This window comes from Amblyomma mixtum, chromosome 2 (genome assembly GCF_055824585.1).
Source record: "Amblyomma mixtum isolate Tamu chromosome 2, ASM5582458v1, whole genome shotgun sequence".
In the NCBI taxonomy this organism is placed as follows: Eukaryota; Metazoa; Arthropoda; class Arachnida; order Ixodida; family Ixodidae; genus Amblyomma; species Amblyomma mixtum.
The window spans coordinates 73,750,484-73,771,845 of NC_143013.1; the positions used below are offsets into that span (position 1 = coordinate 73,750,484).

At 49.8% G+C, this 21,362-nt stretch overlaps 1 protein-coding gene and 1 pseudogene across 1 annotated transcript in view; both read right to left on the reverse strand.

Moving 5' to 3' along the window:
• The window catches only part of LOC149359743 (uncharacterized), a 143,875-nt gene extending 135,895 nt beyond the window's left edge, over positions 1-7,980 (reverse strand). The window contains exon 1 of the mRNA XM_089571873.1: positions 7,565-7,980. Within this exon, the coding sequence (XP_089427999.1) occupies positions 7,565-7,699 (135 nt within the window). The 5' untranslated portion in view covers positions 7,700-7,980. The remainder of the gene's footprint in view (positions 1-7,564) is intronic.
• Positions 7,981-20,790: 12,810 nt separating this feature from the next.
• The window catches only part of LOC149359745 (uncharacterized), a 49,624-nt pseudogene continuing 49,052 nt past the window's right edge, over positions 20,791-21,362 (reverse strand).

Sequence of the window (21,362 nt, forward strand, 5' to 3'; positions counted from 1 at the left end):
TTTTTTCTATTCCCGAGGATAAAATCGACGCTCGAGGGGAAACATCACGGATCGGTAGAGGTCGTGACAAGGGAGATAAACAGCATTCCGGTCCATGCGTTCCTGGAGGCGTACGAAAACTGTAAAACTCATTGGCAGCAGCGTGTAGGTGCGGAAGGGTGCTACCTTGAAAAATTGTAATCGTTTGTACTATTATTGTGAATAAATTTTGTTTAAAAAAATGAGTCCTACTACTTTCAGAACAGACCATGTATGTAGACGAACGACATGTATATGATTGCCTGAAATATCGGGGCTCGGCTTGCTGTGCGCGTCATACGGCCGCTTGATGACGTCACCCTGTTTTTCTAGCCATCGCTGGGATTTACTGTACCACCTGCGAGTGCACACGCACTAACACACACCGCCGGCTTTTCTCTTAATGGGACTAGTAATGCTTTCGCATTAAACAAATGGCTGGCGGTTTAGCATTCCTAAGCTCTAAATATTGTGCGAAAGCGCGGTTTCGAAAGTGGCTAAACTCAAATTTTCAAATTTTCTAGAGTGGGCCGCCGAAATTTCGGGTGTATGGGCGAACCCATTTTTTGGAGGTGAGCCAATTCCATTTTGAGACTAGGTCAAGCCGGTCTACCACCCGAGCACACCCAGGTTCACCGGCAGTGAAATTCGGCCAAGGTCATTCCACCTCAAAGGTCAACGGTCAAAGGTCGAGTCTTCCGTGACCAATAGGCTTTTTCAGGATTGCTAGAGTAGTAGTGCTTTCGCAATGAAATGGCGGTCGGTTTAGCATAGCAAAGCGCGAAATGTTGTGCGAAAGCACGGCTTTTATGCAGGTGACACCACCGCCAAGTACACTCCGTCAAAACTATCCGGCCCAATGGATTAGCTTGTGAGGCCTGCTGCATACCTTGTAATGCATCCTCTGCGACCGTAACCCCTCGAAAGACGAATGGCATCGCATATCCTCATAAGCTTTCGTCAGCTAGATATGCTACAGGAGCCCTGCTAAACAGCATAAAGGCAAACCCCTTAGGGCTGTATACTTTTGACAGGGACTGTACAGTCGGGTACAAGAGTCTCTGGACCACGTGATCTGGAAACGAAGCCGATAGCTCCATTATTATCCATCGGTCGGAGGACAAACTTGTGAGGTGAAATTCAAAGTCCTGTTCTTTCGCCTCCGCAAGTGTGGACTCCAGCTGACCGCTTACAAAAAAACTACCGGCTTCGTTTGTGGATCACATGGTCCAGAGAGTTTTGTCCTCGACTGTATCTCACAGCACGATTGAGGTTTCCACTAACCCACCGACCAAGTGAGCCAGTTGCACTTGCTACTTAGAGGCTTCACACACATATACAGACACACACCGCTGAATCCCGCGCAATGCGGCTAGAATTGGTTTCGCACTAAAAAATCGACGGCCTCGCTCGAAAGCAACACGTGGCGCGCGTAACAAAGGCCGGGCAGCAGGAGCGATTAATGTGATTTAGATAAGAGTGTTTGCGTTCAGGATATAGCGAGCGCCGTTCAGAGAAACGCGTGGACGTGAAACGTGAAACCTTTCGCGGCATTCGTAATGCCACTGGCGAGCCCGTATAGCACGCCATGTAACTAACCCTTTGCGGACACAAACACGCGATTTTGACGAGAGAATGGCTAGCGAAATGCGATACGAGAAAAACGCAGCTCCGTTGCTCCGAGCGACGGTCGCCTGAATGCAGAACCTCTTATCTAAATCACACCGATCGCTTTTGCTGCCCCAGCCTGTGTTACACGGGCCACGTGTTGCTTTGAGCAGGGCCGTTGATTTTTGTCTTCCTCCTCTCGAGCGCTCCTTCAGCGGCCAGTTGTTGTTGCTGCGATTAGGAAGGACGAAAGGGAAAGTGCACGGGCCTGCCCACTGGCTCGAGCTGAGCCACACTCGCTGCCACGTGCAGACAGAAGAGAGTTGAAAGACGTGAGAGGAGGGATTGAAAGAAAAGACGCGCGTCGCAACAACCGCGTCCGCCGAAGCAACGGCGCCGGCTGTAACGATACCCCTAGCCCATGTGCACTAATTGTACGGACCGTTTTCACGGAGCGAGGAGGGGGGGGGGGGGGGGGGGGGGGGGGGGGGGGGCAAAGTACTGAGAGGGTGTTGGCCGGGGTTCTTTTCTCCTCGCAGGATCTGGCTTCTACGGCGGCCGAGCGGTGGGCTCTGCTTAAGCTGTGCTCGCCTTGGTAACCAATTAAGGCGTAAGCCTTACTAGTCCCATTACCAGAAAAGCCGGTGACATGTGCTAGTGTACTCGCAGATGGTACCCCCCACCCCCCCCCCCCCCCCACCCCCCCCCTTCCTCGTTGACCTCAACGTGGTGTCAGTTTTTCAGTTTGTGAGCAACCGTTTGTCGTACAGCGTTCCGTGTGGTGTAATGCCATTTCATACAGAAAAGTATACAACAGCTGTATCTTACCGGTAATCACCTATGGGGCAGAAACGTGGAGGCTAACGGAAAGGGTTCAGCTTAAGTTAAGGACAATGCTGCGAGCTATGGAAAGAAAAATGATAGGTGTAACGTTAAGAGATCGGAAGCGGGCGGAGAGGGTGAGAGAACAAAGGGCGGGTTAATGACATCCTAGACGAAACCAAGAGGAAGAAGTGGGCTTGGGCAGGGCATGTAATGCGAAGGCACGATAACCGCTGGTCCTTAAGGGTAACGGAGTGGATTTCTAGAGAAGGCAAGCGTAGCAGGGGGCGGCAGATGGCGGTTGAGATTAAGAAGTTGCGGGATTTCGGTGGCCGCAACTGGCGCAGGATAGGGTTCATGATATTGTACAGAGTGCAACAAGAACGGGACAAGAGACGAAAGAGTGACACAAACACGCTTGCGTCTTCTGTCCCATTTTTCGTTTGCACTGTGAAGACAAAATCATGAATACTTGCACACTCACCCAAATTTCCGCCTTGCTGAAGGACAGGGTTAATTGGAGAGACATGGGAGAGGCCTTTGCCCTGCAGTGGGTGTAGGCAGGCTGATGATGATGATGGCATCTGCAAGTCAAGTTGAAGGCTAGCTTGCGACAGGGATTGCCAAATGGTCGAGGTTATTCTCCGCCTTCTCACCAATACATTGCTGTGGCCGGTAGCACTAAAACATTTTGACCCCTCCGTTTAGCGGCAGCTGCCCGCACTGTAGAGCGGTGTCTTCGGACACATATCACATGGTGTGGGCCTGCCCCTCCAATCCGGCTATTCCCCCCATCCCCAACCCAACCCGGGATGACTGGAAGGCGGCCCTGCTCGGCTGTCACGACTTACAGGCCCAACAAGCCTTAGTCGGGCGCGCCCGGGCGGCGGCCACAACCACTGGGGTCCCAAACTATTGACCTCCACCTAGTGCTTGTAAGGATCGGTCCCTTTCAAGACCCCCGCAAAACCGGTTTTCTGGGCAGTGCCGGAAATGTGGGGGAGCTTCGTGCCGAACTCTTTCCTGTACTACGAGCACAGCCCAGCGCACAATATGGCGGCGCCCATGGACCTCTTTTTGAAAAGGTCTTTATATGGGCTGATCCAAACATACCACCTGTCCCTTCCTAACAAATGTTTTCACCACCACCAACAGCCCTCCACAACGGCACCTCCTTCTTTATTTCTTCTTTCACTCCCTCCTTGCTCCCATCACTCACGGTGCGGTTGAGACGTCCACCGAGAAGTGAGACAGCTACTGCTCGTTTCATTACCACTCAAGACGTCCCGCAGTGTATATAACAGGTCCCTATTTCTGCCTTCCTTAACAATCCAATTCCCCAACAAACGGCCTCGAGCCTCCCGTTCTAAGTAAACATTCATTCATTCATTCATTCATTCATTCATGGCATTCCGATAGAGGCGAAATGCTAGAAACCTGTGTGCTATATACGCGACGTCAGTTCACAGTAAAGGACCTCAGGATGTCGAAATTATCCCGAGTCCTCCACTACGGCGTCCCTCATAGAATAAGTCGCTTTGGGACGTTAAACCGCTTGAAACCGAATCAAATCAATTGATTCATCCTGACAACCAATCGTTTAGCAGCAGCTACAGCATATAAAAACGTTACGTGCAACGCTTTCATCTCCGAAGAGAATTTTTACCAAAACCTCTGCAGGTTTTCAACCAAATGGACACAGCCCTGCCGCCCTTCGGAGATTTCAATAAATAATTGGCGTTCGCGGCCACGTTAGTAAGTGCGCCGTAGTGTACAGGCTCGGGCCACTGACACCGCACTCGGCAGCTTTCAATCAGCGTGTTTCGAGTGTTGCGCGCGGAACGGAACTTATTTAAGTACAGGAACTTGCACCACAGTTAAATTGGCTCAGCGTCAAGACACGGGGGTCTACGGACTCGCCTAGAGTGGCGAAAAGTGCAGCAGCTACCGACAGTGACGCTTCTACGCAAGCTATGTACCGAACACCGGAGGCGGGTTTGGTAAAATTACGGAGAGCACTTATGGCTACTTACGTGCTTTGAAAGCGAAAGGACCACTTTTCTGTATTTTTATTTCCTTTACATTTTAATTTTTCCCTTCTTTCCTAATGATACACCTACTCATTAACATACAGTCGCAAGGCAATGCAAATACAAGGTTCACCTTTGTTCGCCAAGAAGCAATGCGGTTATGCGGCCCATGGTTGCTTGCTGTCCTCGCAGTCAGAAAGTCCTGGGTTCAATTCCCCGCACCTTCACGCTCACGATGACACACTAATGCCTTCGCCTTCACAGCGCGCAAGCAGATTTAATTACGTGCATTCTGATTTTTTTTCCTTTCTTTGATTGAACTTTTAGTTCCATCATAAAATACGTTTATCCCCGCCCCGGGCACGCAGGCATTGGAGACGGGGAGTTGCGCGTCCCGCGGTTAGAGGCTGGCTAGCAATCCTTGACTGGTAGCGGCCTCTTTCACCTGATACCACGGTGATGTCGTCTGCGATTTTCGGGACCTCTGCTGCGGGTCAACACCGACGCTGGGTTCGCTGCCAATGCGCCACATCTCGGTGGACACCTCAACCACACCGTGAGGGAAGGGAAGAAGATGGGAGTGAAGAAAGGAAGAGAGAAAGAGGTTCCATGTTGGAGGACTCCTAAGCCTCCCAACAAGGCACCTCTTTTTTTCGCTCCTGCCTTCCTCCCTTCCATGGCACAGTTGAGGTGTCCAACGTCAAGTGAGACAGTTACTGCGCCTTTCCTCTCATGAAAACCAATTTTCAGAGGAAGGCGCCCGGGTGCTGTGCGATGTCAGTTCACGTTAAAGATCCCCAGGTGGTCGAAATTATTCCGGAGACCTCCACTACGGCACCTCTTTCACTCCCACCTTTCTTCCTTCCCTTACGGCGCGGTTCAGGTGTCCGCCGAGATATGAGAGATAGATACTGCGCCGTGTCCTTTCCACCAAATTTACGATCTTTAACGTGCGCTGACATCGCACAGCACACAAGCGCCTTTTGCGTTTCGCCTCCATCGAAACGCGACCGCCGCCGCCGGGTTCGAACCCAGGTACTCAGGCTAAGTGTCCGAGCGCTCTACCCACTGTCACCGCGGCAACAGCCGTGAAGCGGCGTAACTTAGGATGGGTGATAAAAATTAAAAATTGTCCGCCGTGGTGGCGCAGTGGTTATGGCACTCGGCTGCTTACCCGAAAAACGCAGGTTCGGTCCCGGCCCGCGTTTTGATGGAGGCGAATTCTAGAAGCCCGTGTACTGTGCGATGTCAGTGCACGTTAAAGAACCCCAGCTGGTCGAGATTTCCGGAGCCCCCCACTACGGCGTCTCTTATAGCCTGAGTTGCTTTGGGACATTAAACCCATAAAACTAAACTCAACTAAAAACTGAAATTGCTTTGAAGAAAGCAGACAAGGGAATGGAAAGAGGAGATCGTTATGACATACGTGACAGAAGCCAACAGTCACCGAAACAAAGAGCATAGGGGATGATTTTTTCTATCTTTTTTTTTAACTTGTGATGTTGAATAACTGCAGATTAATACTGTAATTATTTTATAGCTTAAATATAATTGACAAGAAAGCAGAAGAAAAAAACAACCGCATGCCGCCGGTGGGATCCGAACCCATGCTATGGACAAGGGCGGCGCTGGTGAACACTCTCAAGGTTCGGTTACACTACACATATATGGGAGTATTCACTGACGTCACAGCGGCCGCCATTTTGTTGTATGTGGAGCACTGCGAAAGGCTGCGGGCGTGTCTAATGGGATTATTTCCTCCCCTTCCGGCCTGCACTGATGAAGCTACGCGCTGGAGAACAAAATGGCACCTGTAACGTCACGTGAATACCCCAACTACCCCCGAAAGCAGAAGATTGGACATCCGTCGCCGTAGCTCAGTTGGTAGAGCACCAGACGCGAAATTCGAATGTCATGGTTTCGGACCCCACCTGCGGCATGTGGTTTCTTCTTCTGCTTTCTTATTAATTTTTTAAGCCATACAGTAATTACACAACCACTCCCCAATGATTCAAAACCACAAATTAAAAAAAAAGCATCGCCTATGCTCCGGGTTCGGTGACTGTTGGCTTCTCTCACTATTGAAGAAAGGCAAGGCGCAGTAACGGCCTCGTTTCCCGGAGGACACCTCAAGCACGCCTAGAGGAATTGGTGATTTTTGAAGAAGCTTTGAATCTCGCAATGGAGAACCCTGAGCACGGCTATGTATACAACATTGCTTTCTGATTTCATTTCCATTCTGGCGAACCTGGACGACATTGTGTTTTCTTTAGGTTGACATCAATCAAGTGTTAAGATTCTTATCATAAGTTCATCGCATATAGTAAGCAAATGAACATTCCGAGCAAAAATCAGTGGTCCATGAAGCTCTGTGGGAGTAGAGTAGATTCAAGCCCAGGAGCGTCGTACTGAAGCGCAGTGTCGAATCGATTCAAATGCGCTACGCCGCACCACTCTCTGGAACGAAGGTGACACACTTCATCAGCTAATACGCGGGACATGGCCCACTGGCGGGAACCACTGAGTAGTGGTTCCAGCCCACCCCTGCTACAGCAGAATACATGAAGATTCAGAACCCAAAACTCAATTCGTTTCACCGGGAGAGGTTGTCCTTTACAACCTCACTCTATATTCTGTACACTAGCCAGCATGTGTCGCTCTTGCGCCAAAACAAGGAAAGTATTTCAGGACAACATTCCCTCCTTCACACATTTCCCCCCCCCCCCCCCCCATTAGCCTGCAAATTCGCCAGCTTATTTTGGCAGGTGACTTTCATTCGTCGACTTGTTTAGTACGCGATGGGTGAGGACAGAAGAAAATCCTGTACTGAAGGTTTTGCCTGGTCGGTCAAGGCGCGCAGGGGAGGGAGAGAAGGAGCGTTGTGGGTTGGTAGAGGAGGAGGGCAGGCCGCAAATGCGCACGTGCACCACATCACCCAGCTGCAAGCACGTCCACATCCAGCAGTTCTCGCGCTGATCCCAGCAGCGCGTTACCGGAGAAGTGCGCCGAGCGCGAGTAAAATAAGTCGCTCTGAAGGAGGATGGTGAGGGGGCTGCTGTTGACAACGTTCCCGAATGTCTGCCTACCTTGATGTCGTCCACGGGCTCCGGTTTCACTCTGACTGTCGTCGGTGTTGTCGGCGGCGGCTGCGGTGGCGGTCGGCGGTGCTTGGGGCGTCGCTTCGATGACGGTTTGTCGCCTCCGGCGGCGCCGGCACTCATTTCACTCCGCGGACGGTTACGGCGTTCCTCGGGCGGCGTTGAACACCACACGTCGAGAGGAAAACAAACAAACAAAGCAAAAGGAGAAGCACGCTAGTACGGCACGACAAGGCTGGCACAGGACGGCACGCACTGCACGACGGGACAAGCACAGCTGGCCATCGCGACGGCGGCCGCTCGATTTTTGCGCCGCCCGAAACGCAGACGACGCGCGGCGAACCGACGATGCAGCGACGGCTGAAGCGGACCGGATGTTGGCGGCGCTGCGCTCGCCGCGGCGTCGTCTGCTACGGCTTCCGGTGCAACTAGAAGAGCGGGTGGCGACGCGTGGTGGCTGGAAGCGGGGATGAACAAGCGCGCCGGTTTTGAGTTCCGACCATTTGAACTGGAATTCAGGACGTTTTATTGCGGCGCACGATTGCTCGAGATGTGTCCTCATCGCCTTGGGGTGTGGGAGTTATCATGCATAAAATGCGCTTATTTCCCGTGCTCGCCAAATGCCCGCTGCGAAGCCAACGCCGAAACATTCCAAAATTTCCCGTCCCGAGATTATGAAGGGGCAATTGGTCCGCTCATTTCAGCGAGAAACTGTCATAAGGATCCAAGGTTGGTATCTGCTTTGGCTGTGGTTCGGTTTTGCATTAGATGAGTAAATTGATAAAATGCAAGTGTCAAAGTATGGCGCTCTGTTGTCATTGCTTCACTCGTTTGCTTTTTGATTTCTTAGAGCATCGCACAACCAATTCTTTACGCCACTGATCGTCTTCTCCATCTACTTCAGTGACATGATGAAGCAAGTGATTAGGCTGAGGGCAATACTGGCTGATGTACTGGCTGACTCCATCGACCCGTGGATTTTTTTATCGCGTTAGCAGTTGCAGGGGACATTCCCTGCAATTAGCCGTCGTTCGTTCGTTCGTTCGTTCGTTCGTTCGTTCGTTCGTTCGTTCGTTCGTTCGTTCGTTCGTTCGTTCGTTCGTTCGTTCGTTCGTTCGTTCGTTCGTTCGTTCGTTCGTTCGTTCGTTCGTTCGTTCGTTCGTTCGTTCGTTCGTTCGTTCGTTCGTTCGTTCGTTCGTTCGTTCGTTCGTTCGTTCGCTCGCTCGCTCGCTCGTTCGTTCGTTCGCTCGTTTGCTTTTCTGAAGCCTGCTTTGTGGTCCACCATTGCAGGTGGAAGTTAAATTAATAAATGGTAGCTAGAGATTGCTCGGGAAGTGCAACCTGGGTCTCACAAGCTCAACTGATGGCAGCACCTGCCAGCGCAGGGCAGTGGCGCATCGCTTAACCGCTGCATCGCTGCGCCAGAAGTGGTACGAGGACTTCTAGGGATCTATGAATGCAAAGTAGAGAATAACGAATTCCGCATATATGAGCACTGACCCATTATCGCTATCCGAACAAGTTCATTCGTGAAAACTAGATCCGAACACCGGAACCGAAACCCCACTGCATTCTCGGGAGCTGTTCCGACATGACGTGGAGGTACACGGTGGGTCAAAAGTTTCCAGGATATTCAGTCTGTTTTTCAGGCGTGTAGTATAGGGCATATGAAGTATCATTGTTACACACTGAGAAACTTGGCAGCTTCATAGACGTCCTAAGTTCCAAGATATACGACTGAAATGTAGACCCTGTGGCATAAGTACTTTTGACACAATGTGTACGTGACAGCCGCACGGCTTCTTCCGGCGCTATTGTGGTACACTTCGCAAGTCAGGAGTGCTCCAAGAAACACCAACCCAGACGTTGCTGGTTGCTTTCCACCACCATGAATTCCCGAGCAAATTCCATCCAGAAAATGCATTCGCAGAGGCGATCGCCCCAGCCGAACGTATTTCTAACTAGTTATTGTTTCTTTCCTGTTTTGGGTCGAAGGTGTTCTTTGCCGCATATTCCACCGTCCACCTCCTGGCCTTTTGCAAATGTTATCTTGGTGAAAGCAAGTGTTATTTTGTTTTGTCTCGTGACAGTATCACTCTGGCCTCTTCGATGTGGAGTCAAAGTCAGGTACTATTTTGTTTTTTGGATCCCAGGTCATATGAATATGCTCGAAAACGAAACAGCAAACTTGGCCTGTGCGAGTATTGGGATACTGAGCGGGGCATCAAGCATTCACAGGCAAAAAAAATCCAACACAAGGCACAGTCAAAGCAGTGCGAGGTTTCAAATGCATATTAATCGTCCAACACAAATCACACACGAGGGAATAAGGGTCACCACATCGACAACCACCAATGAGAGCGTTGCACACATCACTCAGGAGCCAGACAATGTATGGATTGCCGCACATCCAACCCCCAACCTGCATAAATGTTTGCAATAAGCCACCCTTCTTCTCGCATATATTTTGGGATACCCTCAATTAATTTAATACCAAATAGGGGGAGAGAAAATCGCTCCCTGTCTTCAGATATGTCTGGCTGAGTCTGTGTGGCTGCCTTCGTACATGTGTGGCAGATAAAATAGGTTTGGTTGAACACACCAATCAAGCATTACTACCACAACAAAAGTAAGCATAAAGGGACAGCGACCCTGCACATAGGGTTCCTCATAACGTCCCAACTATCTCATAGTTTCCTTCTTTGAAAGAAGCGTTGCGAAACTGCACAAAAGTAGTTACAAATCCTATTTGTGCTTCGCGGCACCTGTTATCCCATAGCAACATAGTTGCAGGTCGCAGTGGTGGGGAGAAGGACGGTAAGTAGGACGTGGACACCTCACTATATGTACAGAACCGCTACAATCATGTCCAGAATTACGGGAAATCGAACCACGATTCAGCAACTCCAACCAACCTGGAAGCGAAAACGGAAGAATAAAGTGGGTTCCGTCGGGCGGGGCCAGAACCTCAGTGCCGCAAGTGCCTTAGGGGTGTCCGACAACCAGACAAATATCTAGGTAAAACTTCATCAATTGTCTAATGTCCTGGTTTGGACTAGATTTACGTACGCGGGTTGTGGCAGGCTGAGTTCGTGGAGTAAATGGGGACTTTAAACGAGAGCAGAAAAGCGATTGAGTTCTTCCAATAATGGGGTGCACACTTGATCATTGCTGCCTGTCCTTTTATTTCTCTCTTTCTCTCCTCTGTCTCCCTGGACGGCTTCTTGGGTTTCTTTGTTTTTGTCCTCCGGCATTAGCGGAAGTTTTTTTTTTTTTTTTAGCCTTTAATTAGAGAACATGCGTGGTAAGTGCGCGCCAGGGACAGGAGACAGGCGCGCGCACCGGCAACCCGATAGGGGGCCTTTTAATTTCCGAACTTGGGTTTCACCACAGAGTCCGGACGCTGGGGTAAAAGGGAGAGGAGGGTAGAGAGAGTGAAAGGGTGTTCTCCGTTTGCCTTAGAAGCGAATGCGCGACTCCGGTTTCTCGAATCATTCTTTTCTTTTTTGTCTCTCTCTCTCTCGTTTCTCGTTCACAGGGAACGGAAAATCAAAGGCCAACCATTAACGAGGAACAAGAATAAGAGTAAAAGGAGAGAAATTTTAGACTGCATCAACAATAGCTAAATTGTGGGAAAGGAAAGAAACAATGGAAAAGCGAAAGAGACGGAGCAAACAGGAGAAAGATTTGCACTTGGGCCGGCCACCGGAGACCCCGTGCAGGACAGTGGGCGTGTTTTTCGAATCTGCATTGCGGAGCCGCCAGTGGGCGTTTTTTCGAATCTGTATTGCGTTATGTCGCCGGTATCATGTGACACGAGCACAGCACGCGCATAAATATATATATATATATATATATATATATATATATATACACACACACACACACACACACACACACACAGACGGGCGCGCGACCTCGGGAACGTGTTGGGTGTTGCCTCTTCTTCCTCTCGTACAATCTCTCCCTCTCTTTTTTTTTCTCTTCCATCACTCCCTTCCACGCCATTTTTTGACCGCTGCTCTTGTGTTCATTGTTTGCTCCCTACTGCCTAAAACGAAGGAAAATGGAAGCATGATTATGTCTCTATGACGTTTTGTTTTTCAGAAATCTGCATCACCCTGTTTCGCCTTTTCGTCGCCTGTTGTCTTTTCAAAGTTCTGTTTAAATCTCGTACTCTCATTGCGCACTATCCTGTATCTACGTACGTACCGCCGTTTCGTTGATAGCCGCTTGGACAAGGAGCGGGTGCTGCTGCAAAGACCAACTTTTCCTGTCGGCCTTGCAGGGCTTCCTTTTCGACCATCAGGATCCTCCTGAACTAGTAGTTGGTACGTACACTGTTCAGCACTGACCATGCTCCACTGCCCTCCCCCTTCCCCCCAATTCATCGTCAACTTCGTCCAATCTGCGTCAGCTCCACGACCTTTCGATCCAAAATTACCCGAGGACTCACCAACCGGGCGGCCGGCCCCACGGACCCAGACGCTCTTGCCGAGGCTCCCCAGACCTTTGCCAAAATCACCAACCTCCACAGAGAGATGAGACCCCAGTTCCCGCCTCCCCACCCCGACTTAAATCGAGCGCAATCCACCTTGTTCCGCAGGTTGCAGACACACTCCATCTCTAGCCATTCTGGACTTTGACTCATCACAGACGGGGAATACGACCCCGTCTGCCAAAATTGCAACCAGGGAGAAATCGCCACCACCCAGGCGCACATCCTCTGGGGTTGCGCGGGAAATCCGCCCCCTCGAATCTTACTGCCAGCTCCTTCCGAGGAGGGATGGAACCAACTCCCCAAAAGGCCAGACGAGAGCATCCAACTGGCACTCGTTTCGTGGGCCCAGGAAGTCGCCCCCGCCTGGGGGCCACACCAAGCCCACCTGCCCTAAATCCCGCCAATCTATGGCAATAAAGTTGTTTCTCTCTCTCTCTCGCCTCTCCCAATAATTCCCATGGTAGAGAGAGGGTGGGCAGGTGGTTTCTTGACACTCACAAAGTAAACAAGGGAAGGGAAAGCTTCAGGATGCTTTCCAACGTTTAGACAAGCGCAGTCGTCTTCTGGGCAAAGCGTTGCTGATTGGCGAGGTTTAAATTGAGTCTAATTCCTAATTCTGCAGTTACTTACGCGTCTTTTTTATCGGTTACTGAGGTAACACGCAGTCTGAATTCCCTCCTAATCGCTCCCTTTCAGCCGAGCCATTTCCTCATTAATGGGAAAAAGCTGAATTTTTTTTCTATTCGTTATTAATCTCGATTACAGCTCAACAAATGCACTGCCATGTCCTAGCAAATGAGACGTAAAAGGGGTTTCTAAAATATTGACATCGGTGCCGAACAAGAAAACCTCTCCAATGCATCAAGCTCCATGGTGCTCGAATTCGGCTATGAAAGACGTAGGCCCCGAGCTCCCGTGTAATGATTAAAAGGAAGCGAGAACATGTGGAAGCAGAGCTGGCGGCGTTGGAGTAATTTTCTTACACAACGTAGATGATCAAGTATAGCTCTCATCTCTGAGATGTCGCGAACAGGCGTTCTAGAATGAATTCCTCAAGTTACGTAGCGGAGATGAGATGGCCTAATGCGCAACATGGGAGACTAATTCTCAAGCAGACTCGCAAACTCCGTCGAAGACCGTGAAGTCTTCCAATGCCCCTTTAATTTTTTTTAATTTCCCCTACTGCGTCGTTTTTAGATTTTCACTTCTAATATACGCCGCTTCATTCAGCCAGGGAGCGTAATCACCTACCGAATGCTGGATGCATCGAGTGCAGGAGACATGACACCGAACACCGCAGTCAGGTAAGTGAAATGAAGCCCCAGCTGCCTCCTTCATTTCAGGCAGATTAATAGACCCACGCGCTCTCGTGTAGCCTGCAGCTCGTGTCGCATTGTTCGCAAAGCGTCGTTCGGAGACTGCATCTTCAGCGCCGGCTCCGCGGTGTAAAATGATAATGGGAACCCGCGTCTTAGAGTAAGGCTCGCTCCAGCCCACACGCTTTGCCGCCCGCCGACGTTGGCACGGGCGCATCAGGTTACCCCTTGCCAGGCAACGGAGCGCGTGGGTGTTATATTCGTGCCTGAGCGCCTATTTGACTCGGCTCATTAGGGGAAATGGCATCCCTCTATATGAGTATAGTACACAGGAGCTCGACATGGCGTCGATAAAGGGCGCCTGTAGCGTAGAGGGACGTAACCCTACGCCGCGTTGTCGTACGAGTTGTAATGCCTCCACTCGGCTAATTTGAATGGCGTATATGTATACCGTTTCGTCTTTCCACTACGTCGTCGAGATCGACTCTAAGCACGAAGCTCGCGAGGCTGCTGTGAAAGGAGCGCGTGATTACAGTCTTCTCCGGGAACAATGTCTTGATTTGGAACCGTGTTTTCTTTAATCAGGAAAATGTCCTTCAAGCGAGATTGCCAACAAAGGTACATTGGGCCCCGATTCTGACGCTGTCAGAGCAAATTTGACAACCTTGAAATGAAAACAGACGAAGAGGCCTGACAAAGCACGCAGTAAATGGAACATGGAGAGAGAGATAGAGAGGCAGAGCATTGTGACAATGTGCGACCATAGACAGCGCACACTTGGTCTATGCAAAATTCATGACTGCGCACTGTGTTGAGCAGCGGTACACACAAGGCTGTTCATATATATATATATATATATATATATATATATATATATATATATATATATATATATATATATATATATATATATATATATGGCATATCTTCAGTCTGTCAGCCGTAACACGCACGGGGTGGCAACTCGCTTCTGACAGTGGCAGTGTCCCATGACATCCTTTATGAAAAGTTTAGCACTTATAACTGCATTGTACTATGACTTTCCACACACACTGAAAGTTTTACTGGTTTATTGACTGTTATCGTTTGTATCGCAATCATCGACTGTGAAAGAACTGCAATTCCTAGATGTCGTGGCGGCTGTATATAAGTGCGCGAATGGTCACGTGGGTGGTATGGCAGAAAATCTTGCGATTGTGCTTTGTTGCTTTCAAGAAACCTGTCAGATTCGTATGTACTATCTGGGAAAAAAGTTAATGACCCCTCCTCCCTCCCTTTCCCCTCCATCCTAGTTCAGAACTGTGCCGCACTGCATTCTGGCGCCACCAGACGATGCATTCCTGATATGAAGAGCGGCGAAATGCCACCCCCTCCCTCCCCTACCCCCCAGACCAACGTTTACCATGCACCATTTAGAGTTATTTGTTAATTTTTAACATTAACCTAACCTTCAAACGCAAGATGTAACGTTACTATAGCTTACAAAACACATAAGGTTACTATAATGTTCGGTACTACTTGGGTTACCCTGCTTCAGAGGATGCTGCATGTCACGCTTAATTCAAGACTTCTCCCATGCGTGTTGACCGAAGCATACACTTTCACTTCCCTCTAACCGCGCGGGAGCGATACAGTGGGCGTGACAGTACCAAGTAGAATAACGGCCAGATACACCAAAATAGATTCGCGAAATAATAGCTACATACGCGAAAAATAAAACCATTATATTTATTTCTTCAGACGTGTTGTTTATACATGTCTAAATTTAAGTGCTCCGCGTCCAGCAACTTCCAGTAATTAGTCATATACTGCAGTCGTGTTGAGAAAAAAGGTCATATTGAAAGCCTTAAGGTGTCCATGCAGAAACTGAACGCCCAATGAATTAAAACTGCGGCTTGAAGTTCGAAGTGGCGGCTGTGAGAAAGAGTTTGGTTGTTGTGCAAAGGGATAATGCAAGTTTTTTGTGATCGACTTCCACTGGCTGAAGGTCAGGGAGGCCTTTGATACTAGACACGCAAAGGGGGGGGGGGGGGGGGGGGGGGGGGGGGGGGGGGGTGTCGTAGTGGGTTGAAATGAAGCGGGCCGCACGGCTGTGAATGGCTTCCAGAACATTAATTACATATACTTTATGCGGGCTCTGCAGAGTCGCATTCCAGTTTAAAATCGATGAAAGTTTCATAGGGGCGTTTATGAATGCGAGGAGGAGTAAACGGGAGGGATCTGCTGGTGAAACCGAGTGACTTGGAAGTTTTTTGAATTTTCTATGACTAGGTTAGTTGCTTCAGAACGGGTTTAAAGTTTAATAAGTACGGACAACTGAGGTTGCGTGCTTTCGTGATACGTGCATAAGCATGCATTTCACAACGTTGAGTTGCATCAGCCATTTTTAGTACCATGTTTCCATAAGACTTAGGTCTCGCTGCAGCAGTGCCTGGTCAGAGGAAGTAGATGTGCGACGGTAAAGCACACAGCCGTCCTTAGAGAGACGGATAGACGATGATGTGCTGTTAAGAAAATCCTTAATAATTGTTAAAAAAAATCACAGCATCATCTAATTCCATTACGCGGTGGCAATAGTAGCTTTTTTTTTTTAATGCGATGTTGATTGCCTCAGGGCATAAAACGGTATGTAATGGTAAATGAGGATGCCTAAATAAATGAGTAAAGGTTCGCTGATCTAATGAAATCGAGCAGTGAATGATGATGAGGTCCTTGTGTCCAAGCGGTGTATGAAACACTATTATCGCGCGAAAGACGCGCTGCCGCCAGGTGCCGAATTCTTGTCGGCTTCAACGCCGGGCAAACCCACGGCAGGGGGTGAATGTCGGCCGCAAGATTTCGGTTCTTGCAGACTGGACACCCGGGGCGGGGAAATACACATTCAAATTGCGGCCACTTTCGTGTAACGGCTGGAGTTAGGGCAACCCCTACCCGGATCCTCCGAAGCGCAACCTCCTCTGCACGGGTAAAACCACGGGGGAGGGTTACCGCACACGGAGGGATTAGAGCACGTGTGCGGGGCCGGAGGTGTTCCTTTTTTGTTAAAAGGAGGGTGGTGTCATTCAGTGTTGGGACTCGAGGCGAAGACGAAGTTGGGGTCACAAGGTGGGTCGCAGAATCTGCACGACTTTGCGAACTCAGGAGGTCTCGCGGGACCCACTCAATTCGGATTGGCTGCGGGATGCGTGCCGCGAGACGATGGATGTCCTGGCAAATGCCTGGGGTGCGACTGACGCGTCGTAGTAGGCGTATGACTTGAAGAGCGTCGGTGCGGATGACAATGCGAGCCGTAGGTAGTAGGGGAACGGCGGCCACTAAGCAAAGTGCCTCTTGAACGGCAAGCATCTCCGCACAGGAGGAGGAAGGAGGTTCTGGGAAGCGAAACCTGGACGTTTTGTTGAGGGCAGGCTTGCAAGGGCAGTAAATAGACGATATGCGAAATTGCTTGGCGGTCTGGCAACACCGCGCCCACAACTTCCGGTTTCAATCTTGGCGCGGTCGAGCTCGTCGAGCTGGTGCATTGTTTGCTATGCGTACTTTCTTCTTGCGAGTGGAATTTCAACAGGCAAGCTTCAGCTGCTGCGTTGTTTTCACAGATGATCTTCGACCAAATGTAGGTGCTTTCAATAAGCGCCAGCTTACTCCTACCGCATCCTCAGCTTCGCTTGAAGTCTGGCGCTGATGATCGCAATAATCCGCACTCGAAAGTGGGTTGGAAAGTCGAACCGTGACCGTGTGCTGTTGTCGTTTTAATGCTCGCATTAAAGCACCAGTTCAAGCATCACGCATTATCATGGCTATTTTATTCCCAGGCGGACGCGAATTCATCTGGTAGGGTAGCGAGCGGTTATTTTGCGGTGAGTGCGCACGTGTGTTGACAAACTTCTGTGACAGTGCGAACTTTCGTTTGCGCCGACGCCAGGAGCTTCGTGCATTGCAGTATAATCACAAGAACCTCGACCAGCTGCGTAATTCGATTCCTTTACTGTAATGTGCAATGCGCATCCGCGGTTTTCAACGTCACCGTTTCAGAGCCCGGCGTCGGTTGATTTTCGCCACAATTCGTTGAAACCGCGTCCTGCTTAAGACGCAGTCAGTCGACATTAACAAGAGGAAAGTAGGCATGCACATATAATTCAAAATATTGTAAGCAAAGACGCAGCTTTTTTTTTTTTTTTTTTTCAGATAAGCACTGAGCCACCGCGGCGGCTTGATTAGAGAAAGATGTTACAGCTGTAGGTGCATGCACGGACTCTATACGCTGGTCAAGCTGTGTGTGCAGGGGCGAAATTAGCATGTTCGGTTGCTTCCGAAACTTAATTAGCGTACTCCCAAACTTGGACAAATGGCTTTGTTGCGAAGCAAGCTGTTAGAGCTTGCCACAACGATAATAAAATCTGATGGCCTGAAGCGTTTTCAGAACACTGTTGCACGTACTTTCTAGCTTAGACATGCGTCCCTCCTTCATAATAAAGTAGCTATATTATTCGCTTCTTTTTTTTTAGATTTTCGTCGCCGCAGATATCGAAGGTATAAGAATCCTCAAGAAATAAACCATTCGCACCTCAGTTTTTATACGCAGGGTGTATTGCTTCACAAAGACTCCTTAACGCTCATAACATATGCGTATATGGTCCAGAGAGTTTGCTCGCCCTTCTAAAACTAATTGAACACGGGAAAAAACTTAACTGAACACGTAGCAAACTAAGCAGTAATCGGCATATGGTTCTTCGAGTGAACTTATTTCGCCACGGCACAAGCGATTGGCTCGCTCAAAAAAATTACCTTCTCTATTACGTTGTTCAAGTATGCGTCTATATATATTCACGCCCGACCGGAGAGTTGATAAATGCACGAAATCGGCTTCTAATTTTGATCAGAGACAACAAAGGCTGTGGTCCTTATCTTAATTTAAACGCAAATCACCTCGAGAGATTTGTCAAAAATCAGCGCAGAAAGCGAAAGCTGCGCACTGATCCGCGTGCTGACACATGATACCTCGCATGGCGTTTTGTGTTACTAAAACGTTGGGACGGAGTAAAAAAAATAGAAAAGTGAAAAGCTTGAACGCACCTAGTTCTGGCACGCATCGTAGTGTCTTTTCACAGTGGAGAGGGTAGCGCAACACTGCATCGGCATTTTACTTTTCAAACGAAGCGCAGCCGTTTTAACCCAACGCTGGGCAGCGGTTTCGTTTTCTGTACCGTGCCAGCATGGAGGACTTAGTTCTCGGAGCGCCGAGAGATGGCGCTGCGCATTTCGCATATCGTCTATTGCAGTAGTGGTTTGTTCATGGCTTTACCGGAAGTGTCGTCTCTTCGTCTGGTGACGTCATTTCTTTCCAGCCAATGTGCGAATTTTATGATTCGCGATGCATTCTGTCCCCATGGGGCTGCTAATGCATTAAAGGTACTTGACCAGTGTGTTGCGAGCAGTCGAAAACAAAGCAATAAATCCATGACGATATTAAGGGATCGATTCAAAGGAATGAAAGTTTGGTCATTAAATGCTGATGTGGAACGCTGTTGAAATCATAAGGGAAAACTAGGAAGATGATGTCGATTTGAAAAGAAGAATCAATTGAGATTAATGTGGAGGTCTGTCGTAAATTCGTAAAGTTGTTACATCAGAAGCCTGGCCTGAAACAATGTTTTCTACCGTTAAAGTAAGAGCTTTTGTCAAGGTGCCATGCGCTCTAGGAATATAATAAATGCTTTAGAACTGGAAGCTTGCAAGGAACGTACGTTAAGGAGATGTGACAGAAATTACGTAGAGTGATCGGAGAGGCAACTGCACAGAGGAGAGAAAGGAATTTTAATGAGGAAAAGGTGGAGAGGTCGGCCGGTGGTGACATAGCCCTGGCCTGCTACTCCACATATGGGAAAGGGAAGGGGAGGAAAAGGACAGTGCGAACGAAGGTTGATGATGGCATAAGCGTGTCAACCACGGTTCACGATAGGTCATTGCTTGGAGCGCTAAAGCAAATGCAAATCTAATAGGAATTAGTTTAGTTTTTCTGCCTCTCCGCCCTTTCTTTCTCCCTTTTTTTTTTTGCACGCGGAGGTGGTAAGAATGCCGGCAATACTGCGCTCCACGCCGCCCTCAGGAAATGGCGGTGGCGTGACAGAAAAGGCAGTTGCTTTCCCAAGGGCCGTGCGCGTTCCGACGGGGCGGTCGCACGGGTTCGCGTGTGTCGGGCCGGTGTCGCTTGCAGGATGGCGCATCGCAGAGACGCTCCGGCGCTCGCGTACACGACACCGCCCGCCACCCAGCACCGGCTGCCGATACTCCCTCTCCCTCTGTGCCCCCCCCCCCCCACCACCACGGTCACCTTGCAGCGACTCTCGTCTCCGATTGCGCTTATGCGCGCACAGGCTGACACATGTCCCACGCGGAGGGCTGACGCAGACCCCGACACGGCGTGGTCTCTAACTAAACTTGAATGGTGTTTTAAAATAACGAAAAAAATGTGCCTTTTACGCTTGTCGCAATACGATTTTCAGTCTGGGCCGCCGCGGTGGCTCAGTGGTTATGGTGCTCGGCTGCTGACCCGAAAGACGCGGGTTCGATCCCGGCCGCGGCGGTTGAATTTCTTTGGAGGAGAAATTCTAGAGGCCCGTGTACTGTGCGATGTCAGTGCACGCTAAAGAACCTCAGGTGGTCGAAATTTCCGGAGCCCTCCACTACGGCGTCTCTCATAGCCTGAGTCGCTTTGGGACGTTAAACCCCATAAACCAAACCAAACCAATTTCAGTCCCAGCTAGTGTGGGGCTAAATGCTAATGCAAATCGCAGTGTTTCTTAACTCCCGTCGTGTTTAGGCCGCTGCCAGTAAGTTCTAGCGAATTCATTTGCTGAGGCTGTTAGAAATAGTCAGGTGCAGTAGCCAGCTATTGGGTATGGGTGTGGGGTAAGGGATGCGCGGTCACAAACGCAGTGACGGTCGTGCTCTGTCACGGCTCGCTGCGCTCGTCACGCTGTACGTCCGCCTTACCTGAGAACAGACGTCGAGCGTTCCGACCAATCAGCGTGACGCGCGGAAAATGTTGTCTCTCTCTCCCTCTCCTCCTCCCACTCTTTCTCGGTGCGAAGCCGCCACTGAAGACACCGTGCAGCTGTGAAACGCTGCTTTAAAGAGATACTGACAATATTGATAACAACTGCATCCAATATTCGCTCTTCATGAATACCGATTCTTGGTCTCTTTCTGGTTTGGAGGTACTTGTCCGGCAGCAAGGCGCATTTATTGCGAAAAAATTGCATCTAAGAATTTCCCCGCCAATCATCATCATCATCATCATCATCATCATCAAAACTTTTATTACCACCGAAATTAAACTCCTTTTTGGACCTCCCGGCACGCAGGCCTAAGGGAGCCCTATTCAAAAGCCTCACAAACTAAGGTCTGGTCAAGATACATTGTCGCTTCACGGCCTCAGCCGCCAGGCGGATGGCTTGTTGCTGTTGAGCGGGGTCCTCGCTCCGCAGCATGGGCCCCCGGTCACCAGGGACTCCAGGGAAACGAACAGGCCGATCAGGCCGCCCGCGCACTCTCTCCCCGGGCTATCTCCATGTCCTTGGAAGGGTACTCCCAATCAGACAATCTGGCCCTTACATTCAAACATATCGATTACTACAAGGAGGAGCACCGGCGCTACCCGGCCCCTTGTAAGGGTCTGGATCGCGCTGACGAGCGCCTCCTCATCAAAATTCTCACTAACACTGTACTGTGCCCGGCGGTGCTTAAACATTTCAATACATCCTTTGATGGCGCGTGCCAGTTCTGTGGGGAGGTGGCTGACACCTTCCACATGGTTTGGGCGTGTCAATCAAACCCATCTATCCCCCCCAACCCCAACCCCACCAGAGAGGACTGGGAGGCGGCCATGGTCGGCTGTCAAGACCTAAAGAGCCAAAAGGCTTTGGTTCAACGGACGCGGGCGGCGTTGCTTGCCAATGGGGCACCGGAA